Source organism: Octopus sinensis, linkage group LG25 (genome assembly GCF_006345805.1).
Source record: "Octopus sinensis linkage group LG25, ASM634580v1, whole genome shotgun sequence".
In the NCBI taxonomy this organism is placed as follows: domain Eukaryota; kingdom Metazoa; phylum Mollusca; class Cephalopoda; order Octopoda; family Octopodidae; genus Octopus; species Octopus sinensis.
In genome coordinates this window covers 10,852,214-10,878,573 of record NC_043021.1, presented here as the reverse complement: position 1 = coordinate 10,878,573, position 26,360 = coordinate 10,852,214, and the positions used below count along the sequence as shown (strand labels likewise).

Below are 26,360 nucleotides of genomic sequence, written 5' to 3'. Positions count from 1 at the left end.
ATGACCTGCAGTGAAGCCACTGATCAGCTTCAAGAATAAGAAGTGTCTTCTTACCTTTGCAACCGAACGTGTTGTCTCAAGAAAAATGGCAAACGGTGCATTTCAGTGATGAATCTAAGTTTGTTATTTGGCTCAGATGGGAAAAGGTACGTTCGTCGAAAAGTAGGTGAAAAATTGTCGCCTAAATGCCTTAAGACTAGTGTTAAATTCAGTGAGGGAAGTGTCATGGTTTGGGGGATGATATCTGGAGATGGTGTGGGCCATTTGGTGCGATTACATGGAAAGGTAAATGCAGGAGTTTATAAACAACTTGTAAAAGATCATGTCTTGCCTGTGCTGAGAAATTCAACTAAGCGACCATCCATATTCATGCAGGACAATGCCCCATGTCACAAGGCTAAAGTGGTCATGAACTTCCTCAAGGCTGAAAAGGTTATTGTTATGGATTGGCCTGCTCAAAGCCCAGATCTCAACTCTGTTGAAAATGTGTGGAATATTCTAGGAGAACGTTTGAAAGCCAGAAATCTTAAAACAACCGAGCAATTATGGAATGCCCTTCAGGAAGAATGGAATAAGATCACACAGCAAGAAATTGAAAATTTAATTTCCTCATGCAGTCGAAGATGTCAAAGTGTGATTGAAGCTAAAGGGCTTCACACTAAATATTAAATATTTCCAGTATTCTCTGTCATTTTTGATTATTTTGTTATTTCTTCAACCATTCTGATCATTTTGGCTGCCATGGGTTTTGCAGTAAATCACTAAATCATCCATAACTTTTGTATTATCCTCTCAAATTACACTAAAATCTCAGACAATAACAAACAATATCGTATTTATTGTCTGTGAAAATTATAGAATATAAAACAACTTCGATAAAAACTTATACCTACTTTTCTGACGAAAACAATGACGTTCCGAACATTTTGGTCACAACTGTACATACTTTGTATTGGATGCTTTGCTGTATCAATCTTTGCCTTTCCCTTAGATAACACTGGTGGCATGGAGAGGGTAGGCTGGTATGCATGGGTGACTGCCAGTCTTCTATAAACAAATATGTCCAGACTTGTACCTTGGAGGGGAACTTTCTTGATGCAATCTCATGGTCATGAATGACCAGAGGGGATCTTTCCCCTTTTCCCCTATCAAATATTAGTAACCACACCGGTCCTCCACAAAAACCTGCACTACCACACCTCCTTCTCATAGATCAATCCCTTGTCCACTGGCATGAAACTGACCCCACCCCCACAGGATTTGTAGTTCTGCGAAGAACATGGATGTTAGACGAAGACAATGATGATGATGATTTATATATTTTTTTTGTGAAAATGTTCCTGTATATAACAACACAAAAATAATCACTGCAGAGTTAACGATGATGATGATAAGTGATGTTAACTACTCTTGATGACAAAGCAATATAGGTGCAGGAGTGGCTGTGGGGTAAGTAGCTTGCTTACCAACCACATAGTTCCGGGTTCAGTCCCACTGCGTGGCACTTTGGGCAAGTGTCTTCTACTATAGCCGTGGTCCGACCAAAGCCTTGTGAGTGGATTTGGTAGACGGAAACTGAAAGACGCCCGTCGTATGTATGTATATATATATATATATATATATATATATGTGTATGTTTGTGTGTCTGTGTTTGTCCCATCCAACATCGCTTGACAACCGATGCTGGTGTGTTTATGTCCCCGTCACTTAGCGGTTTGGCAAAAGAGACCGATAGAATAAGTACTGGGCTTACAAAGAATAAGTCCCAGGGTTGAGTTGCTCGATTAAAGGTGGTGCTCCAGCATGGCTGCAGTCAAATGACTGAAACAAGTAAAAGAGAGTAAAGAGTATGGACATGATTATAAAGGCTTTTAGAATCATTTCTATATATTAATATACATGTGTGTGTGTGTGTAGATAGATTGATTACATGTAGACAAAGACAGTGATGCTGGTGTGTTTATGTCCCCGTCACTTAGCGGTTTGGCAAAAGAGACCGATAGAATAAGTACTGGGCTTACAAAGAATAAGTCCCAGGGTTGAGTTGCTCGATTAAAGGTGGTGCTCCAGCATGGCTGCAGTCAAATGACTGAAACAAGTAAAAGAGAGTAAAGAGTATGGACATGATTATAAAGGCTTTTAGAATCATTTCTATATATAATATACATGTGTGTGTGTGTAGATAGATTGATTACATGTAGACAAAGACAGTGATGCTGGTGTGTTTATGTCCCCGTCACTTAGCGGTTTGGCAAAAGAGACCGATAGAATAAGTACTGGGCTTACAAAGAATAAGTCCCAGGGTTGAGTTGCTCGATTAAAGGTGGTGCTCCAGCATGGCTGCAGTCAAATGACTGAAACAAGTAAAAGAGAGTAAAGAGTATGGACATGATTATAAAGGCTTTTAGAATCGTTTCTATATATTAATATACATGTGTGTGTGTGAGTAGATAGATTGATTACATGTAGACAAAGACAGTGAAAAAAATTTCCGTTTTACTTGTCTTTGCTTTAAATAATCGTAAAACTTTTTCCAGCCATTTATTTATTGAAAAGGCTGTCTATTGAAAAGGTTGCATGGCGCAACGAAAATTTTAGGAAAATAAAAGTAAGAAATAAGTGGAAATTTTACCAGTGAGTGTGTTAAGGCATAAAAAGAGAATGACTCTCCCCAGACACAACAGAATATGCTTCAGCGCACAAACTCATATAAAGAATCTTGCAAACCAAATCCAAAAACGAAATATCTGTTTATCCCTATCCGTTTATTCATATCTATCTATCTCTTTATGCACATAACTATATGCTTGTTGAATTTAAAATTTTGAAAATGTTTTTTTTTTGCATATTTGGAATCTCTGTCATTGCAAACGTAGGAACCTGCTGCAAAAAAAAAAAATTCAGAAATGTCTGTTTTTGGTTGTGTGTGTGTGAGATCTGTCGGAGAGACTGGGTGAAGTTTGAAAAATTAAAAATTCAGGAGAAGAGGAGGTTGAGGTGGGCATTTTAAATTTGGAAAAAGTGGTTTAAAAAAAAAAATTCGGAAAAAGTTCGAGATTTTTAATTGTGTGGGGGTGGGTGGGGTGAAATGAAAATTTTTTTTTTGCATGTTTGTAATCTCCGACATGTAAAACGTAGGAATATGAAAAAATATCTTTTTAAAAATGCCTTTTTTAAGGAGAGGTGCTTATACACCACACGTATATGTCTGTTGCCATGTTTTTGTGGAATTGAATTCCAACGAGCAGTTTTTAAATAAAATAAAAAGATGTTAGATCCTTAATAATCTGAACAGTAGTGTCATCATTGTTTAACGTCCGCTTTCCATGCTAGCATGGGCTGGACGATTTGACTGAGGACTGGTGAACTAGATGGCTGTACCAGGCTCCAATCTGATCTGGCAGAGTTTCTACAGCTGGATGCCCTTCCTAACATCAACCACTCCGAGAGTGTAGTGGGTGCTTTTATGTGCCGCCGGCACGAGGGCCAGTTGGGCGGTATTGGCAACGGCCACACTCAAGTGGTGTTTTTTATGTGCCACCTGCACAGGAGCCAGTCCAGTGGCACTAGCAATGACCTCTCTCAAATGTTTTTTCACAATAGGACAAAATTTATATTACTTGCTCTCAACCGGTGACGCTGGTAACGATAATGCTTGAATGGTGCTTTTTACATGCCACCGGCATGGAAGCCAGTTAGCTGCTCTGGCAATGATCACATATGTATAATTTATTTTTATTTGAGTTATATAAATCATGGTATTAATTTATATAGCATATTTCATATTATTGCATTAATTTTTAGTATGCTTCATAGTTTTGTATTAATTCATAGCTAATTTCATATTTTTGTTAAAGCATGTACAAAAGATAAATTTGGGCGAAACTGTAAAAGTACATGCCACTGCGCTGACAACAGCAAGTGTAACCGTCAGACAGGTGTGTGTTCCAGTGGAGGATGTGCTGCTGGTTATGGAGGTAGCAACTGTCAAACAGGTAAGTGGAATATACATTATTAAATATTTATAATTAATTTCATGGATCTTTACCTTTTTGACTGACAGATTTAAAAAATAATTTTTTGTCACTAAACACTTTCAAACTTCGGACACTCATAGAATGTATGATATAAAACATCTCTTACTCTTAGCGTTTTTGAGAAAAACATATTTATGAAGTAATTTCACATTAAAATAGTCCTATTTCGATAATTTCAACCAATCAATGAAGTGTATTCAGCTGAATAAAATTACTTCCATTGTTTGTCAACAACTATCTGACAACCAGCTGATCCGATGAACGGAACAGCCTGCTCATGAAATTAACGGGCAAGTGGCTGAGCACTCCACTGACATGTGTTACCCTTAATGTAGTTCTCAGGGATATTCAACGTGACACAGTGTGTGACAAGGCTGGCCCCTTTGAAATACAGGTACAGCAAAAACAGGAAGAAAGAGTGAGAGAAAGTTGTGGTGAAAGAATAGAGCAGAGTTCACCACTACCCCCTTCTGGAGCCTCGTGGAGCTTTAAGTGTTTTTGCTCAATAAACACTCACAACACTCGGTCTGGGAATCGAAACCGCAATCCTACGACCACGAGTCCGCTGCCCTAACCACTGGGCCATTGCACCTCTACAAAGGCTTATTATATTTATCTCAAATTGATACCACTCTTGATTTTAATGATTAATATGTATTTTTCTTACAGCATGTGTAATTGGTAAATTTGGGCCAAACTGTAAAAATACCTGTCATTGTGCTGACAAGAACAAGTGTAACCGTCAGACTGGTGTGTGTTCAAGTGGAGGATGTGCTGCAGGTTATGAAGGTAGCAACTGTCAGACAGGTAAGTGATGTAGCATGTTTTACATATCTATTAGTAACATCAATGGAGGCGCAATGGCCCAGTGGTTAGGGCAGCGGACTCGCAATCGGAGGATCGCAGTTTCGATTCCCAGACTGGGCGTTGTATGTGTTTATTGAGCGAAAACACCTAAAAGCTCCACGAGGCTCTGGCAGGGGGTGGTGGCGACCCCCTGTTGTACTCTTTCACCCCAACTTTCTCTCACTCTCTCTCTTCCTGTTTCTTGAGTAACGCTGCGATGGACTGGCGTCCTGTCCAGTTGGGAGGAACACATACGCCATAGAAACCGGGAAACCGAGCCCATGAGCCTGGCTAGGCTTGAAATGGGTGCATAAATAAATAAATAAAAATTAGTAACATCAAGCACCTGTGCTGGCACCACATGAAAGCTTGCCGTGCTGGTTCCACATAATAGCACCACATGAAAGCACCTGTGCTGGTGCCATGTAATAGCACCACATGAAAGCACCTGTGCTGGTGCCACATAATAGCACCACATGAAAGCACCTGTGCTGGTGCCATGTAATAGCACCCAGTACACTTTGTAAAGTGTATGTTGTTTGCTTTTTCCCTTGTTGTTAACCTTTAACCCTTTAGAATTTAAACCAACCATAGCCAGCCCAAATATCCTACTTGTCTTATGATGAAACCAGCCAGATCTGACCTCTCATACCTACCCTACAATGTTATTCTAATAATAAACAATCACATCATTTAAATCACAAAGTTGCAGGATAATTATGATTAATTCAAAATGATGTGAATAAATAAGCATTCTATTTGATAGAATAATCTGAATATTAAAGGATTCATATATATATATATTTCATTTAATTTCCACTATATAAGCCATATCTCTCTAAAATGCATGCTAAAACTGCTGTTGTTTAATTTCTTGTAGGTTGTAGTGTATCTAAGTTTGGACCAAACTGTCAAAGTACATGCCACTGTGTTGACAATAAGAAGTGTAACCGTCAAACGGGTGTTTGCTCCAGTGGAGGATGTGCTGCAGGTTTTGGCGGTAGCAATTGTCAAACAGGTTAGTATATCGTCTTTCATTGTGAAATATTACAGTAGTATGGATGGTATAACATTGCTTTATATTGTGAGCAAAGTGAGGGACATTATTCTTACAGTACCCTTTTACCGTTTTACTTGTTTCTGTCATTTGACTGCGGCCATGCTGGAGCACCACCTTTAGTCGAGCAAATCGCCCCCAGGACTTATTCTTTGTAAGCCTAGTACTTATTCTATCGGTCTCTTTTGCTGAACCGCTAAGTTATGGGGACGTAAACACACCAGCATCGGTTGTCAAGTGATGTTGGGGGGACAAACATATACACACACATACATATATATATATATATAAGTATACATATATACGACAGGCTTCTTTGAGTTTCTGTCTACCAAATCCACTCACAAGGCTTTGGTCAGCCCAAGGCTATAGTAGAAGACACTTGCACAAGGTTCCACACAGTGGGACTGAACCCGGAACCATGTAGTTCATAAGCACGCTACTTACCACACAGCCACTCCTTTGTCTAGCGGATTATATCATATTTCATGAACAATCATCATCATCTTTTCAAGTCCGTTTCCATGCTGGCATGGGTTGGATAGTTTGACTGGGGACTGGCTGGCCAGGAGGCTGGACCAGGCTCCAATCTGACCTGGCAAGGTTTCTACAGCTGGATGCCCTTCCTAACACCAACCACTCTGAGAGTGTAGTGGGTGTTTTTTACGTGCCACTGGCATGGGAGCCAGTCAGGCGGTACTGGCTTCACCACATTTGGATGGTGCTTTTTATGTGCCACTGGCACAGGAGCCAGTCCGGAGGTTGGGGGACTGGTGCTTTTTACGTGGTGCCACTGGCATGGGGAGCCAGTCAGGCAGCACTAGCATCGACCCATGCTTGAATGGTGCTTATTACATGCCACCAGCATGGGTGCCAGTTAGGCGGCACTGGCATTGGCCACAACTACAATTTCCATTTTGATTTCAATCCTGATTTGATTTTGATTTTTGATATTAATGGTATATAGATGCTACACACACACACACACACACACACACACACATTCTTTTATTCTTTTACTTGTTTCAGTCATTTGACTGCAGCCATGCAGAAGCACTACCTTTAATCAGACAAATTGATCCCAGGACTTATTCTTTGTAAGCCTAGCAAAAGAAACCGATAGAATAAGTACTAGGCTTACAAAGAATAAGTCTTGGAGTCGATTTGCTCGTCTAAAGGTGGTGCTCCAGCAAATAACTGAAACAAAAGAATATGTATATATATGTGTGTGTATGTGTGAATGGCAGGCTTCCTTCGGTTTCTGTTGACCAAATCCACTCACAAAGTGTCTTGCAGTGGGACTGAATGTAAGACCACATGGTTGAGATGGAAGTTTCTACCCATTCAGCCTCATAGTTATCTATATATATATAAAACTGTAGTTGTGTGAGTGTCTGTCTCCTACGATTTAGATTCCTAACTCCTCCCACATTTTGCGGTGCAGTTTAACCAAATTCGGGTATCTTATAGTCGTGATTAATATCGAGCCCGTCTGGCTATTAGCGCGCGTCTACGATGAGTCTACGATTTTAAAAATAATTTAACATCATTTTTTATTCCATTTTAATGCATAATTTTTCGTGTGTCGATGGCGGCGGAGTTGGCGTCCACGCTCAAACACCTGCACCTGTGTTTGCTTCTCCCCCTTCTTCCCTCCCTCGTGAAGCTGTGGGGAAGGGAGTTTAAGGAAATCAACATCGTAATGCGTTGTCAAGGAGACCAGCGTTCTTTTAGAACAACGACTTCATGGCTTGAAGACACCGAAACAGAAATGGCTAAGAAAGCCCGAATTGGCATCTATAAGGGAAGTAACTCTCTAAAAATGCTTATATAGTTATTTCCCTTACAAACCCGAGCAACGCCGGGCGATACTGCTAGTTTTGTATAATTTTAGAATTTGATACAATTTTCAGTGTTCTCAAAACCATATTTTTGGGGTTTTTTTTTGCACAGCGTGTGTAAATGGTAAATTTGGACCAAACTGTCAACATACATGTCACTGTGCTGACAAGAGTAAGTGTAACCGTCAAAGTGGTGTGTGTACCGTTGGTGGATGTGCTGCAGGTTATGAAGGTAGCAACTGTCAAACAGGTAAGTGGACTCATTCATTCCCCAGCAAAAGCTTGTGAAGTCTGAGAGAGAAAGATAGATAGAGAGAGAGATTACAATTTCTTAATTGAATTGAATAAGCATTTTTCTTCTGCTCACGTGCATAAAGGAAAATTTGCTTACGTAAGGGAGAAAGTGATAGGATGAGAGGATGGAAGATAAAATGAAAGGGAGAGAGGCAGGAAGACGGACAGAGAGAGAGAGAGAGAAGCAGAGACAAAGAGACACAGGTAGACAACTTAAATAAACCCAATTTAAATAAACACTTTTTCTTTCTCCTTAAACAAAAATAAAGAAATATACTCACACGTATAAGCAGAAAAGGGGAGGGAGAGCTTGAGTGAGAGAGAAGAGAGAATAAGTGTGTGAGAGATAATGAGAGCGAGAGAGATAAAGTGAGAGACAGAATGAGAGGGGGAGAGAGACAGAATGAGTGGTGGGGAGACAGAATGAGTGGTGGGGAGACAGACTGAGTGGGGGGGAGAGACTGAATGAGTAGGGGAGAGAAACAGAATGAGTGGTGGGGAGACAGAATGAGAGGGGGAGAGACAGAATGAGTGGGAGAGAGACAGACTGAGTGGGGGAGAGACAAAATGAGAGGGGGAGAGACAGAATGAGTGGGAGAGAGACAGACTGAGTGGGGGAGAGACAGAATGAGAGGGGGAGAGACAGAATGAGTAGGGGAGAGAAAAAACGAGAAAGGCAGAAAGACAGACAGACAGAAGCAGAGATAAACAGATACAGACAGACAGTGAAAGAGAGAGAGAGCCATTACAATTTATCAATTTAACCCAACTGAAAAACGTTTTCCATTTCCTCACATACATAAAAAGCAACATTCTTTGCTCGTAAGCAAAGAGAGACAGACAGAGAATGATAGAAGCATTAAGAGACATTAATATTAAACGAATCCCACTTCATATTCACATAGGGAAAACCCTCATGCATAAAGGAGAGATGTTTTTGTAGTAACCAGGATCACGTAACCTTTTAACATTCAGAATCTTCTGTCAAATGTAATGCTTATTTATTCATACTGCTTTGCATAAATTATGCATTATAGTGGTAGTTTTGAGACTTCAATGGTAAGATTGTTTGCTTTTAGCAGGGCTGTGGAGTCGAAACAAAAAACTTTGACTCTGACTCCGAATCCTCTGTATGTAATTTAGTGATTGTGGTCGGCATATCTCATAAAGCATATGCATACACTTGTACTTTGAGTAGGCCTATATGTTATAACTGGCTTATGTTAAAAAATAAAGATATTGTGAGTTGGAGTCGGTATAGTTTTACTGACAAGGTGGTGAGCTGGCATAAACGTTAGCACGCCGGGCGAAATTCCTACCGATATTTCGTCTGCCGCTACGTTTTGAGTTCAAATTCCACCGAGGTCGACTTTACCTTTCATCCTTTCGGGGTCAATTAAATAAGTACCAGTTACGCACTGGAGTCGATATAATCGACTTAATCTGTTTGTCTGTCCTTGTTTATCCCCTCGTTTATCCCCTCTGTGTTTGGCCCCTTGTGGGTAGTAAAGAAATAGGTATAGTTTTATTGACTCCGACTCCAGCTACCTCTTAATTGTCTCTGACTTTTAGACTTTGGTTTTTAGAATGACGTTGTAGAGAAGGTGTTAGGGGCCAAATCTGGCTGGTTTGAATGTAAAGTAGGTAGAATATTTGGGCTGGATGTGGCTGGTTTTAATGCTAAGGGGTTAATACACCTTAATGCTTCTTTCTCTCTCTCTTTGGTTATTTTGCTCCCACTCTGGCATTCTGTTGATTACAACGATGAAGGTTCCAGTTGATCCGATTGATGGAACAGCCTGCTCGTGAAATCAACATGCAAGTGGCTGAGCACTCCACAGACACATGTACCCTTAACCTGATTCTCAGGGAGATTCAGCATGACACAATGTCTCAACGCTGGCCCCTTGAATTACAGTTTCCTACAAAGATACATCTTTGGAATGTAGTTAACAGATTCACATTTGGAACTTGAAAAAAGTCTTGCATGTATGTATGTGTGTGTGTGTGTGTATATTTATTTATTGATACCTATACCACTTCAATGATTTTTAAGAATATATAATTTCTAATTACGTTACAGCATGTGTAAAAGGTAAATTTGGACCAAACTGTCAGAGTATGTGCCACTGTGCTGACAACAAGAAGTGCCACACACAGACAGGTGTGTGTTCCAGTGGAGGATGTGCTGCAGGTTATGAAGGTAGCAACTGTCAAACAGGTAAGTGATGTAGCAAGGTTTACACACAGAGTATTTACACCAAGTGGGAATGTATTAACACTCTTTTACTTGTTTCAGTCATTTGACTGCGGCCATGCTGGAGCACCACCTTTACTCGAGCAAATCTACACCAGGACTTATTCTTTGTAAGCCTAGGACTTATTCTGTAGGTCTCTTTTGCCAAATCGCTAAGTTACGGGGATGCAAATACACCAGCATCAGTTGTCAAGAGATGTTGGGGGGACAAACACAGACACACAAACATATACACACATACATATACAAATATATACATATATATGACGGGCTTCTTTCAGTTTCCATCTACCAAATCCACTCAGAAGGCTTTGATCGACCCAAGGCTATAGTAGAAGACACTTGCCCAAGGTGTCATGCAGTGGGACTGAACCTGGAACCATGTGGTTGGTAAGCAGGCTACTTACCACACAGCTACTCCTACACCTTGTCATATTTTAATTATAATACACTGTTTTGGTTTCAATTAATTTTGAAAATATCTTTTTCTTTTTTTTTACTTGTCTGTCATTAATTGTGACTGTGCTGGGGCACCACCTTGAAGGGTTTCAGTTGATCAGATCAACCCCAGGCTTACCTTTTTTTTTTATTGTACTTATTCTATTGGCCTTTTTTGACAAACCGCTAAGCTATCTGAATGTAAACACACCAACACTGGTTGTCAAGTGGTTATGAGGGACTCCCCCCACATACACACACACACCACTCTGCTGAGTGGTAGGTGTTAGGAAGGGCATTCAGCTGTAAAAATCCTGCCAAAACAGTTACAGAAGTCTGGTGCAGGGTTCTGCCTGGCCGGTTCTTGTGAATCTGTCCCACCCTTGCTAGCATGGAATATTTGAAAGTATATTAATATGGTAGCAGTATGTATTATTCAGGCTTCTTGTGGTGTGTTTAGTATGATAGCAGTGTGTATCATAACGGCTTGTTGTGGTATTTTTAATATGATGGCAGTATTATATCGGCTTGTTGTGTGGTGTGTTTAGAATCTTATCACTACCAATTCAATTATCTGTTGCTCCAAACATGTGTAATTTTTTAAAACATGCTGACATGTTCTTTTTTATTAATATATAGTATTAGATGTTGGCCTGGCTATGGCTTTGAACTGCATCTTGTAGTTGGAGGCCTTGATCCAGGAGTTCCAGGGTCTTGAGGAGTGTGGAGCCACCTCTTAGTCATTATTGTTCCCAAGTACTATTCTGACCCTGGTTAGTAGTGCATATCTGGGTCCCATCTATGGGTTAATTTACTTGTTATGGAAGGAACTTCAAACGCAAACTTTCATTGCTTTGGGAAAGGAAAAGACTAGGTGAGCCAACCTCGACAGCATATCAAGGAAGGAAGTCCTTCAGATGGTCTGGTATCCTCTTTGACATCCTTCCAGCAACTCCAGGGCAAGTGGAACTCTCCAACCCTGCAAGGCAATTCGCCTTGGAGAAGGCCATTGTAAAACCTACAGCTTTCTGGTCACTGCAGCCATCTGTAGTCAAATCTCCAAATCTATAGAGTAGGACTGGATTGGCAGACTGACTTTCACTTTAAAATTCTAAGTGCTGGCAAGAAGCAAAGCCCTACAGTGATGGAGATGAGGATGAAAGCAACAAGTACTTAATGTACTGGCAGTCGGAGCCTCAACCCTAAATGGGACTGCTGAAAAGTTCCTGGCTTTAAGGGTATCACAAAAGGCCTATTTGGAGGCCCAACCTTCTGAGTTCTTTTACATTGCTTAGAAAAGCTGAAAGACCTCTGCAATAAGTGTGTGAATTTGAGAGAGGAACATGTTGAATAAAATCATAATTAAAGGATCTTTCTGTATTTTTTCTACCCAAAGCCAGGAATTTTTCTGCACCCTCTCATACATGTAGGTGTTATTTATCTTCATGATCATGGGACATAAAGAACTACAATTATACTATTAAATTATTTTGTTGTTTTTTTTTCCTTTAACCCTGTAGCATTCTGATTATTCTGTCAAATGTAATGCTTATTTACGCACATCATTTTAAATTAATCATGTATTGTGTCATAGCTTCAAGATTTCAATGATCTGATTGTTTATTTCTAGAATGACATTGTATGGTCGGTGTCAGAGCCTGGATTTGAAAAGTTTAAACATAAAACGTTGACCAAGCATGTCCAGTTTAAATGCTAAGGAGTTAAAGCTATTTTCCACAAATTATCATTTGAGCATGCCAGTGGCACATAAAACACACCCACTACACTCTTGGAGTAGCTGGCGTTAGGAAGGGCATCCAGCTGTAGAAACCTTGCTAGATCAGATTGGAGCCTGGTGCAGCCTCCTGGCTTGCCAGCCTTCAGTCAAACCGTCCAATCCATGCCAGCATGGGAAGTAGCTGTTAAACTTTTACATTTTATCAACACAAAATTTTTCCTTTCTTCTCTTGTAGTTTGCAGTGGCTCTAAATTTGGACCTAACTGTAAAAATACGTGCCACTGTGCTGACAAGAGCAAGTGTAACCGTCAGACAGGTGTTTGTTCCAGTGGTGGATGCGCTGCTGGTTATGAAGGCAGCAAATGTCAAACAGGTAAGTATTGCAGCATGTCGTTCATATAAACACAAGTTTGTTACCCTCCACTATACTACCAATAAAAATATTTGTTAATCATGCACTTACATTCATAGTTTTTTCAAAGTTTGCCCTTTTTTAAGATCTGTGTCACATTGTCTATATGTTGAAGGACATATAGAAACACACAGAAACAAACAACCAAAAATAAATAGCTTTAAGTAGTTTATCATCATCATCATCATCATCATCGTTTAGCATCTGTTTTCCATGCTAGCATGGGTTGGACGGTTCAACTGGGGTCTGTGAAGCTGGAAGGTTTCATCAGGCCTAGTCAGATCTGGCAGATATATATATATATATATATATATATATATATATAGTCTTTTTTAAAATTAGTCTGTGTTGCAAAGTGTTAACAGACTTCTTTCCTGCGTTTTAACCAAAACTTGTTAGTTACTAAGGTGACAGCACTACCTATCTATCCTTCAGTCACACACACTCTCTCTCAACAAATTTTCTCCTCTCTTTCTTCCCTCCCTCTACATATATGTTGTTATGGACAGACAGACGAAGATCAGCTTCACCTTTATGGTGGCCGTTGCCAGCCTCGCCTGGCACCTGTGCAGGTGGCACGTAAAAAGCACCCACTACACTCACGGAGTGGTTGGCGTTAGGAAGGGCATCCAGCTGTAGAAACATTGCCAGATAAGACTGGAGCCTGGTGCAGCCTTCTGGCTTCCCAGATCCCCGGTCGAACCGTCCAACCCATGCTAGCATGGAGAACGGACGTTAAACAATGATGATGATGATGATGATTACCTTCATCAATGAACAGTGACTTGTTTACAATCAAAATAGAAACTGTACATTTTATGAGTAGGTTTCTTTATTTCTTTTATTTTATAAAATACTCAACATTTGCCATATATAGGCATAGGCATGGATGTGTGGTTGGTGGTTTGCTTCCCAACCATGTGGTCTTGGATTTAGTCCTGCTATGTGGCATCTTGGGCAAGTTACTGATTATTATTATTAATGATTATTATTATTATTATTATTAATAATAATAAGTTAAAGTACTTAGGGTGGTTCTTGGCATCTAGTGTTACTTGTAGCCTAACGTTAGGTATTTTTTTCCAGCAGTCTAATCTGTTGTGCTTGTATAAAATAATAATAATGTTGTACTCTACTTATAGCATGCATACCTGGTAAATTTGGACCAAACTGCAAAAGTGCATGTCAGTGTGCTGACAAGAGCAAGTGTAATCGTTACACTGGAGTTTGTTCCAGTGGTGGATGTGCTGCTGGTTATGAAGGTAACAACTGCCAAACAGGTAAGTGTTGTACTTTGTATATTTCATTGGTATTATCCTTGGTTTGTGTGTACAATTGTACTTGACCGATGCAAATGTCAACTAGTAAAAGGTTTTATTGTTGTCGCCATCGTCGATGATGATGATGATCATCATCTGCATTTCTATGTTTGCATGGGTTGAATAGATTTCGTTGAGGCAGATTTTCGCCGAGGGAACCTGTAGAAGAGGTAGACCCAAGAAGACCTGGGATGAGGTGGTGAAGCATGACCTTCGAACATTAGGCCTCACCGAGGCAATGACTAGTGACCAGGACCTTTGGAAATATGCTGTGCTTGAGAAGACTCGGCAAGCACAAGTGAGACCATAACCTTGTGGCCTATACCAAGGGTGTAACCAGCCCACTTATGCGTACCTTTCCTTCATTGGACACTAAACTCTGCTTGCGAAGACCTGTTGAGGCAAGTGAATTCAAAAGCGAAATCGAAATTGAAATCAAATTCGATGACAGGAATCCTTACTAGTGGAGCGCTAAGAGCACCATTCAAGTGTGATCGTTACCTGTGTTACCTTACTGGCACTTGTGCCGGTGGGACATGAAAAAACATTCGAGCGAGGTCGTTGCCAGTGCTGCTGGACTGGCCCCTGTGCAGGTGGCACATAAAACCTCCAAGTCTTTTAAAGAGTGGAATCGGATTGACAGACTGACTTTCACTTTGAAACTACAAAGTGCAGGCAGGAATAAAAGTGCTGCAGCATCATGAATTGGTTTACATAACCACTTAACGCTGTTCTGTGTTTTTTCATGCTCTTCAGACAGCAAGATGCTGCCGTCATCATTATTCATAGGGTGCTTGCTTTTGGTACTGAATTTGTTTTTCAACTAATATTAAACTCTTTAGCATTTAATCTGGCCATACATTTGAATGCTAAAGGGTTAATTCAGAACATATTTTATTTTATTTATGCGCCCTTTTCAAGCCTAACCAGGCTCATGGCGTATGTGTTCCCCCCAGCTGGAGGGGACGCCAGTCCATTGCAGCGTTACTCAAGAAACAGGAAGAAAGAGTGAGAGAAAGTTGGAGCAAAAGAGTAGAACAGGAGTCGCCACAATCCCCTGCCGGAGCCTCGTGGACCTTAAGGTATATTTAAATAAACACACACAACGCCCGGTCTGGGAATCAATCCTCCGACTGCGAGTTCGCTGCCCTAACCACTGGGCCATTGCACCTCCAGAACATATAGACAAATGAAATGCTGCAAGCATTTTGCGCAGCATGCTAATAATTCCATCAGCTTGTCTCCTTAATCTGAAAGAAAATAATAACCATAAAGAAATAATGTAAAACTTCTTATGTCTTTAATTCTTTTGTACTCAGATTACTCTGAATTTGTTTTTCGACTAATACTTTGCAATATTTTTTTCCTTTATTCTTGCAGCATGTAAAAATGGTAAATTTGGGAAAAACTGTCAGCAGACATGTCATTGTGCTGACAAGAGCAAGTGTAATTATCAAAGTGGTGTGTGTTCTAGTGGAGGATGTGCTGCTGGTTATGATGGTAGCAACTGTCAAACAGGTTGGTGATGTGATATGCTTCTCATATTATCTACTACAGCTGTAAATTTATAGCTAGTTATGAGAAAATTGGAGCATAGCTGCATGATAATGGTGTCAGACATGGAACGCAGACCATTGTATAACTTGTTTTATTCTTCTCTTCCATTTTATTTTGACATGCACATTGCATTTTTATTCTTTTCTGTTTTACGAATTCAGTGTGCACATACACACTGCATGTTCATGCTTCTCTTTCCAGTTCATGATCAAAACTGTTTACAGATCACAACCATCTCACAAACATGCATTCATGAGGAGTGCTTCATGCTCCAATGGTTGTGAAGAAATTGCAATTTTCATGGTAACAATCAATGACATAGTGTTTAACTGTGTAATCATTATGAACTTGAGTGCTTATCATACAGGCTTGTAATATAATACTTCACAATAGAAATTTAGTTGTTCAACCATTTTAAATGCAGCCTGCCTGAAACCGTCCCTTTTTCTATGATAAAACTTTTCTGTTTTAAAGGGATTAAACACCAGCTTAATAATGACAATGTTATTTTACTAAATTCTTTATTTTCCAAATTAACTGAACCAAAAGCAGTGTATCTAACAAAAATATGGTAACAAAAAGGTTAACCCATTAGCAATTAAACTGGCTGTATCCAGTTCAGATATTCTACCTGTTTTATCTTCTTTTACATTCTGGCCTTTTACACCTACCCTACAATGTCATTCTAAAAATAAACAATCAGATCATCAAAATATCTTGAAGCTTTGAGATCAGGTAGGTTTAATTCAAAACAATGTGTATAAACAAATATTACATTTGACAGGGTAACCTGAGTGCTATAGAGTAAAAAGCATAAGGAATTTTACATTACTTCTTTCTGATTTTTATTTTCTTTTAGCTCAAGATGAGCTGATGGAATTATAAACATGTTGAACAAAATGATTGTGGCATTTTATTTGTCTATACGTTCTGAGTTATCACTTGTTAAGTTTATCTATACAGATATTCTATAGAAATTGTAGCCAGAAGTGTTTTTACGTTATTCCGAGTTTGATTCTAAGCAGTGACCTGAACACTAACAATAATAATAATAACATCGAAAAATACCTTAGGAATGAGAACCCAGGTTCAAAATTTCCCCAAGATACCTGATGACAGCTGGAGGGTATAACAGCCGAAACGTTGTGTTAACAACAAAGATGAGGACAAATATCCGTCAAATGTAAATAATGTGCATAATTCCTCATCTCTTAAATATAGAACTGCTTAAATAACCACTAGATATAGCAGTGTAACATTATTGTATACACCAGTTTTGCATATTAAACAAATTCTTGGAAGCTAGTCATTAATGCTCTGAGTTATAATCCTTCGAGTGCTGCCTTTCTCTTTCAAGCACAGGGGTTGATGTAATTGATTACCGTCTCCTCCAAATAGTTTCAGGCTTTTTCCATGCTGGAATAGGTCAGACAGTTTGACTGAGGACTGGCAAGCCAGTAGGCTGCACCAGGTTCAAATCTGATCTGGTAATGTTTCTACAGTTGGATGCCCTTCCTAACACCAACCACTCCAAGAGTGTAATGGATGCTTTTTACATGCCACCAGCACAAGAGCCAATCAGGTGGCACTGGCATCGACCATGTTTGGATGGTGCTTCTTATGTGCCACCGGCACAAGAGCAAGTCGGGTGACACTGGCATCAACCACGCTTAGATGGTGCTTTAATTCATATTTTTTTCCATGTTTAGATTTATTTTTAATGAAGTATTCAAATTAATTATTTCTTTTTCTTTTCTACAGTTTGTAGTGGAAACGAATTTGGACCAAACTGTCAAAATACATGTCATTGTGCTGACAACAAGAAGTGCAATCGTCAGACAGGCGTGTGTTCAAGTGGAGGATGTGCTGCAGGATATAAGGGTAGCAACTGTCAAACAGGTAAATGTAACCACTTTATGGCATTGGTTTCAAATTTCAGCACAAGGCCAGTAATTTCTGGGGAAGGTCTAAGTCAATCATATCGATCCATGTTCAACTGCTACTTATTTTATTGACCCCAAAAAGATGAAAGGCAAAGCTGACCTTGGTGGAATTTGAACTCAGAACTTAAAGACAGACAAAATGCCACTAAGCATTTTGCCCAGCATGCTAATGGTTCTGTCAGCTTGCTACCTTAAGGTAAAGTCAACGTCAACACAATTCGAACTCAGAACATAAAGACAGACAAAATTATGTTAAGCATTTTTCCCGGGATGCTAACAGTTCTGCCAGGTCACTGCCTTAAGGTAAAGTTGACCTTTGTGGAATTTGAACTCAGAATGTAAAGATGGATGTGCTAACAGTTCCACTAACTCCCTGCCTTAACAATTTTATAACATTATTGTATTATGTATACAGTAAGAGGTGCAATGGCCCAGTGGTTAGGGCAGCAGACTTGTGGTCATAGGATTGTGGTTTCGATTCCCAGACCGTATCTCAGAAGTGACACAATTCTAGAGGACCAATGTCCTAGAGTGGAAGGACTGGAAATAGTGGTTTGTGCTGGGCCAGTGAGGCCAGTCATAACAAAATGAGAGGTGCTGAGATGAGTGGGTCAGATGTACCTGAGTAGTGGGGGTAAAAGAACAACCAGCTTTGAGTAATAGTGGCCCTTACATTATAGGCAATTGTAGTATAGGTGATAAATTAATCAGTTATATAGGACGAGGTCAGTTCAAAATCAAAGGTTACAAAAGAACATCGATGAGCAAATGCCTGTCAAAGACAGCTGAGAAGAGCCCAATGTAGTTATGAATAAGGAGAAATGTTAGCTGGAGCTGAAAAGGAATACTGCATGCTGCTAAACATAGCAGGAATGAAACGCAGTGTGAAATAGATACAGTGTAAATTCTTGCAGTGGTCTTCATAGCAGAGCCATATTCATGACAGTTCAATGATATAAGATCACCTGAAGATACAGTGTTCAATCCCCACTAAAGCTAGCATATCAAAAACAGTAGGAGGGTCCCTATGAGTTATGATCTAAGTGGGTCTAGCTTCCCTAAAGTATCAGTTGCTAATGGGCCAAAACACTTGTTTGACATGAGTTCTTCCTCTGGCGTTTTCACCTGCTGTCCACTCACCCCTTAGCGAGTTTCTACTCACAACTGATTTCCTTATAATTTGTCATTGTTTTGTGATTCTCTTTCAGCATGTGTAAAAGGTAAATTTGGACCAAACTGTCAAAGTAACTGTCACTGTAAAGATAACAGCAAGTGTCACACACAGACAGGTGTATGCACTAGTGGAGGATGTGCCCCAGGTTACGAAGGCGACAACTGTCAAAAAGGTTAGTGAAAATAATAGGACTTTGTAAATATTCATTGAGCTTCACAAGGGTTATTTTATGCATGTTAATATTTTTCTTTTGAATGTTTTTATCAGATCCTTCCCAAACTTGTTCATGGCGTGGCCAGTCGTATGGCTTGAGATAAAAATATTCAAAGAATTCAGCCTGACATTAACCCCTTGAAACCGGTATTATCCGAAGCATGCAAGACACTGCTCCGTTTTTTTTATTTAATGAGGCCACACAAGTGCCAACGAGCTAGCATCTATTTACCTTCACCGTTACAATAACATAGCATCGTACATTTACGTCTACCGGTTTATGAAAACGAACTATGTGAAGCTATCTATCATAATATGACATGCACGAGTTATTCTGCTCAAGTTGAGAAAATAGCTTGCGTGTGGTACAACTCAAAACACAGTATTATGCATGTAAAGTATCCGCATGTCATTGGTCTACTGCTAGTCTCATGACTTGAACGTAACCTAAAATAGCTAAGATAATGCACGGGACGGCGAGTGCGTGCACCTAAAGAGATAAAGTACACGATAGCAAACGTAAACATACGTCAGCCGCTAAAACGTCCATGATAGATCTAGGGCAGTGTTTCTACAGCTGGATGCCCTTCCTAATGCCAACCACTCCAAGAGTGTAGTGGGTGCCTTTTATGTGCCACCGGAGGCTGGCAATGGCCATGATCAGTTGGTGCTTTTTACTTGCCACTGGCACAGAAGCCAGTCAAGTTGGCGCTGGCATCACCCACGCTTGGATGGTGCTTTTTACGTGCCACCGGCATGGGTATCACTACTACAATTTCCATTTGATTTTTTGGCAGACATATACACACACATTTGCTTGCTTTGCTTCTGTCAGCTTCTCAAACAGCAAGACACCACCAGATCCCCATCCAGCCAGTCGGCCAAGAAATTCTCCTTTCTCACACATCTGGTGTTGCTGAGCTGCCGATCTCACCTCTAACAACATCATGTACCCCACCTTGACCAATAGCAGCCCATTTTCCAGTAGCCATCATGGACTTCCAATACTTCTCCACTACTGAATCTAAGCCTGAATGAACCATGTTCCTATTAGAAGCCTGTGACACTTTAAGCCACATGGAACCAAATGAAACTGTCTTAAATAATAATAATAATAACTCCTACTAAATGTGTTAAGTGACTTTTTCTTTCATTTGTCCACTCATGGCCTCTGTCAGATTACTGAAACAAGTAAAAGAATAAAAGTATATATATATATATATATATGTAAGTGTAGGGATAAACAAATTAGTCTGATCAATATCTAAAGTATATTAAATACATGAAATACAAAAATGTGTATATACATATGTATATAAAAGGGTCCGACTTACACAGAAAACAAAAGAAAGTTTTATGTACTTTTTTACTCTTTACTCTTTTACTTGTTTCAGTCATTTGACTGTGGCCATGCTGGAGCATGTGTGTATATATGTGTATATGTATATATGCTTGTATAGATATATGTATATTTGTTGACGTTAGGAAGGGCATTGGCATTAGGAAGGGCATCCAGCCATAGAAACACTGCCAGATCTGACTGGGCCTGATGCAGCCTTCCGGCTTCACAGACCCCAGTTGAACCGTCCAACCCATGCTAGCATGGAAAACGGACGCGAAATGATGATGATGTATATGTATAATGTATATTATAATATTTATAATACCATCATCAACATCTCAGCCACTACAACTGCCATCACTACCAACCATTATGATCACCTTGTGACTACTTCTACTACCATTACCCATGATTATCTCCATCACCATCATCCCAAGCAGTACTTCATTTTTCTCTTTCAGCATGCACAACAAATGCATTTGGACCAAACTGCCAAAATAAATGCCACTGTGCAGACAACAGCAAGTGTAACCGCCAGACTGGAGTGTGTTCTAGTGGAGGATGCGCTCCAGGTTACAAAGGCAGCAACTGTCAAAATGGTGAGTGTTGTAGCATATTTACTGTTTTTCTAACATATTATCGGGTTGTCTGGAAAGTTTGTGCTGATTTTTAAAGGAAAGAAAAAGGTCAATAAATACTTGCCATTACATTTTTAATCAACCAAATATGAACCATTTTGTTGCACAATGCGTCCCTTAACTTGAAAATACCCTCTTCCCAGAATTGAGGTGGTTTCATGGCAAAGAATTCATCAAGGTATCTTTTTACGTCATCCAAGGAATTGAAATTTTTACCATTAAGACTATTCTGCAGAGACCTGAATAAGTGGAAATCCGAAGGAGCAATATCTGGTGAATATGGAAGGTGGGGTAACACATCCCAGCCAAGCTGCAGCAATGTTTGTCTGGTTCCCAAAGCATTAAGTGCTTATCTTCCATTTTAAAGGGTTACAGAATTGACACAGGTTATAGGAACATGAATATTCTTCCACGAAAAGACAGCTTAAACTGTGCTCTAAATGGAGGTGTAGTCAAATCCTATTTTATGGACTTGACCATGTTCTAAAATAAGTCGAAAGGTAAGCTACTATAAATCGGCACAAACTTTCTGGACAATCCAATAGTATATTGAGATATTGTTGAAGGTGGCAAGCTAGCAGAATTGTTAGCGTGCTGGTTGAAATGCTCAGTGGCATTTCATCCATCATTAAGTTCTGAATCCAAATTCTATGATGGTCTACTTTGCCTTTCATTCTTTCTGGATTGATAAAATAAGTACTAGTCATGTACTGGGGTTGATGTAACTAGCTTCCCACTCCCCTGAAGAACTTGCTGTCCACCCCCATGTCAAAATTTGAGACTATTACTCTTACTTGTTTCAGTCATTTGACTGTGGCCATGCTGTAGCATTGCCTTTAGTGGAGCAAATCAAACCCAGGACTTATTCTTTGCTAGCCTAGTACTTATTCTATCGGTCTGTTTTGCTTAACTGCTAAGTTACGGGGATGTAAACATACCAGCATCAGTTGTCAAGCGATGTTGGGGTGGCAAACACAGACACACAAACATATACACACACATACATACATATATATATATATATATATATATATATATATATGTATACCTATATACGACGGGCTTCTTTCAGATAGTGACCACCTTGAAGGGAGCAGTCAACAAGACAGTCTGACTGGGAAGGCGCCAAACCCCAGTCAAGTTGGGCCCAGCAAACAGAACGGTTGTGTTTAGGGGCCAAAACTGTGATGATCGAGATGACTGCTAAGTCAACTGACTGTGTATTCTTTGTGTGTGTGTGTGTGTGTGAATATATACAATATACTATGTTAGTTTACGATTTCATTATAATTATTACGGGCTCATGTTCTACTCTACAGCATGTGTTACTGGTAAATTCGGACCAAACTGCCACAGTACATGTCATTGTGCAAACAACAGCAGATGTAGCCGTGAGACTGGTGTTTGCTCCAGTGGTGGATGTGCGGCTGGATATGAGGGCAACAACTGCCAAACAGGTTGGTGACACTGTTTATCTTTCATGTTGTATTAATTAATAATAATAATAATAATGTTCGTCCTTCGGGTTCGAAGATGACCACTGACATCATCTGGTGGAACTGCCGCTATGAGACCGGAGGTGGCTGGTGAGGCCAATCCGGGCAAGGAAGCCCCTCCCACAGGTGGGGCAGAAGTGGGTAGGGGCCGTGCTACTGGTGCAGGCGGCTCTGGCTTTCCGCATCTGGCGTTTCTGCTCTGCTGACCGAATCCGTCCCTCCTCGGCTGTCCCTGCTCCTGTGGTGATTGCGCTGCGCCAGGATGAGCGGTCGGCAGCAAGTGTCTCCCAAGTCTCTGTGCTGATGTATTAATTACCTCACTGATGGATGCTTAATTAGCTAACTGCGTAAAACGTCTCACACTAAGACGATGGATTATTTTGTTGTGTGTTGAAGATGGCTCATTCAAAACCAAAGGTTTAATTATGGTACCATTGTATTTTGGGGGAGTAGCTTCTCCCATGGGCACTTCATTTCACAAGGCATGAGCTTGTGAGTGAATTTGGTGCTGTATATAAATATAAAGGTGGAGGAATCCGGGAGACCGGCCCTAATGAACCAGGTATGGCTTGAGAAGAAACAAACTATATAAATATAAAGAGTTGACCAGTCACCTGATAGTAAATCAAAAAGGTCTCATTCTTTGGTTGTCATTTTATGATTATTATTATAATTATTATTATTATATATATAATTCTGAGATTGAATCGGCAGTTTATATTTACTGCTGATAAGTTTGGCGCGAATACGTCGGTCTTGAAAATTTTAAGACAGATATTCCGGAGGCATCGATACAGACGCCTCGTGTATATTTGTCTCTCCCAGGTTTTTTACTGAAGAAGTGTGACCTATGGTAGATTGGCTTAATTTAATTTAATTAAGCTAATTTAATCATTAATAACACAGAAACGATGCATCGTCTAAAAGATGAATTAGGGTAAATGTTTTTAAATTTTCACCTAATTTCTGAATTACTACTACTTGGCGGTGTGAGTTATGGCTGCTCTTTCTGGTGGACGAATGGCCTGTTAAGGTCACTCCTAAATTGTTATATTTATATATTTAGTCTTTGACTATTTTCTCTTTTCCACTAGGCCGCTGGTAGCGATAAATTTCTATTGAATTTTTTGCTACCCTAAATTGACTAATTGATAATTTTCTGAATAATTCTGAGATTGAATCGGCAGTTTATATTTACTGCTGATAAGTTTGGCGCGAATACGTCGGTCTTGAAAATTTTAAGACAGATATTCCGGAGGCATCGATACAGACGCCTCGTGTATATTTGTCTCTCCAGGTTTTTTACTGATGAAGTGTGACCTATGGTAGATTGGCTTAATTTAATTTAATTAAGCTAATTTAATCATTAATAACACAGAAACGATGCATCGTCTAAAAGATGAATTAGGGTAAATGTTTTTAAAATTTTCACCTAATTTCTGAATTACTACTACTTGGCGGTGTGAGTTATGGCTGCTCTTTCTGGTGGACGAATGGCCTGTTAAGGTCACTCCTAAATTGTTATATATATATATATATATATAATATATATATATATATGTGACCTTGTGTGTACCGTTGGCGATTTTTTTCCTCTGTCTTCCCTTCTCTGGATCTCTCCTTCTCCTATGTTTCCGACGAAGAGCTCCGCTCGAAACGTTAAACCCTCCTTCTTTCCTGAGCGTCCAATAATACTATATTTGTTCCACGTCCTCGCGTTGTTGTGTTTTTTTGTGTTTTCTTGTTTGGATTAACTATATATATATATATATATATACTTTATTTAAAAGCAGCAGAAATTCAACAAAACCTGTTACTTGGAGTTTCCCGTTCGTCGGACAGTTTTGTTAAAAACTCTACCCCTGGTATTTGAGTACTCTTTTTTTTTTCCGTCTTGTTTCACATTGATGATGATATATATATATATTATATATATATAGTTAATCCAAACATGAAAACAGAGAAAACACAACAACTCGAGGATGTGGAACAAGTATAGTATTACTGGACGCTCAGGAAAGAAGGAGGGTTTAATATATATATATATTATAATAATAATAAAATGACTACCAGAGAATGAGACTTCGATATTAGGTAAACAGGAATTTATATATGTATAGTTTATGACAATCAGTAAGCTGTCGTAATAGGATTCAGTTTGAAATGCCGGAGTTAAGAGCTACGATGCATTCTCATTGGCTATTGCGACAATAGGCGCTATAAATAAAAAAACAAACAAAACCATTGAATAAAAGGGAAGTTACTCTAATAGGTAGGAAAAAAGATAAAAAAATACACGCAACCATATTCTCACAGTACATCGAAACCTCCTGCATTCATAATGTCTACATACGTACACACTCACACAAACATATATGTACATGCCCATACTCATGCATGTGTATTTATGTACTCATACATATATCCACACACACTTCCCTTTTATTCAGCGGTTTTTTATAGCGTCTATTATCATAATAGCCAATGAGAATGCTTGGTAGCTCTTAGCTCCGGTATTTAAAACTATTATTGACAGCTTATTGATTTTCCTAAACTATACATACATATACATATATATGTATACACTTTTACTTGTTTCAGTCATCTGACTGCGGCCATGCTGGAGCACCGCCTTTAGTCGAACAAATCGACCCCAGGACTTATTCTTTGTTAGCCTAGTACTTATTCTATCAGTATCTTTTGACGAACTGCTAAGTTACGGGGACATAAACACACCAGCATCGGTTTTCAAGCGATGTTCAGGGGGACAAACACAGACACACAAACATATACACACACATACATATAAGTATACATATATACAACAAGCTTCCTTCAGTTTCCGTCTACCAAATCCACTCACATGGCTTTGGTCGGCCCAAGGCTATAGTAGAAGACACTTGCCCAAGGAGCCACGCAGTGGGACTGAACCCAGAACCATGTGGTTGGTAAGCACGCTACTTACCACATAGCCACTCCTGTGCCCGGGCTTTGGTCGGCCCGAGGCTATAATAGAAGAGACTTGCCCAAGGTACCACACAGTGGGAATGAACCCAGGACCATCTGGTTGTTTGTTCCTTCTCAAGCCATGCCTGGCTCATAAAGGCCGGTTTCCTTCATGTATAGATTCCCCACCTGGACGGAACGCCGGTCCGTCGCAGGTGAGCTGCAAGATGCAGGAGGAAAGAGTGAGAGAAAGTTGAGGCGAAAGAGTCAGCAGAAGTTTGCCATGACCTTCTGCCGGAGCCGCGTGGAGCTTAGGTGTTTCGCTCATAAACACACACATTGCCCGGTCTGATATTCGAACCCGCGATCTGTCAACCGTGAGTCCGCTGCTCTAACCACTAGGCCATGTGCCTCCACAACCATCTAGTTGGTAAGCAAGCTACTTACCACACAGCTACTCCTGTACCTAGGCTTTGGTTGGCCGAGGCTATTGTAGAAGACACTTGCCTAAGGTGCCACGCAGTGGGAATGAACCCGGAAACATGTGACTGGTAAGCAAGCTACTTACCACACAGTCATTCTGTGCTTAGGCTTTGGTTGGCCCAAAGCTATAGTAGAAGACACTTGCCTAAGGTTCCACGCAGTGAGAATGAACCCGGAACCATGTGGTTGGTAAGCAAGCTACTTACCACACAGCCACATGTATATACATATATATATATATATATAAAAATTGGAGTAGATAAAATCCAGGCTACATATGTTTCATAGCTAGTGAAACCTCAGAAGTAGTAATTGGAAGTATTAATTAT

The 26,360-nt window shown here is 39.9% G+C and overlaps 1 protein-coding gene across 15 annotated transcripts in view; it reads left to right on the top strand.

Annotated features, from left to right (window-relative positions):
* Nucleotides 1-26,360, top strand: part of LOC115224513 (fibrillin-2-like) — a 202,202-nt gene that overhangs the window by 84,296 nt on the left and 91,546 nt on the right. For 10 of the 15 annotated variants that reach the window (XM_036513124.1, XM_036513126.1, XM_036513125.1 and 7 more), the window contains 12 exons: nt 3,858-3,995; nt 4,707-4,844; nt 5,764-5,901; nt 7,894-8,031; nt 10,159-10,296; nt 12,744-12,881; nt 14,063-14,200; nt 15,620-15,757; nt 17,558-17,695; nt 18,948-19,085; nt 20,930-21,067; nt 22,426-22,563. In XM_036513124.1, the coding sequence (XP_036369017.1) occupies nt 3,858-3,995; nt 4,707-4,844; nt 5,764-5,901; nt 7,894-8,031; nt 10,159-10,296; nt 12,744-12,881; nt 14,063-14,200; nt 15,620-15,757; nt 17,558-17,695; nt 18,948-19,085; nt 20,930-21,067; nt 22,426-22,563 (1,656 nt within the window). The remainder of the gene's footprint in view (nt 1-3,857; nt 3,996-4,706; nt 4,845-5,763; nt 5,902-7,893; nt 8,032-10,158; nt 10,297-12,743; nt 12,882-14,062; nt 14,201-15,619; nt 15,758-17,557; nt 17,696-18,947; nt 19,086-20,929; nt 21,068-22,425; nt 22,564-26,360) is intronic. The other 5 variants (XM_036513129.1, XM_036513128.1, XM_036513119.1 and 2 more) reach the window with 4 other exon arrangements.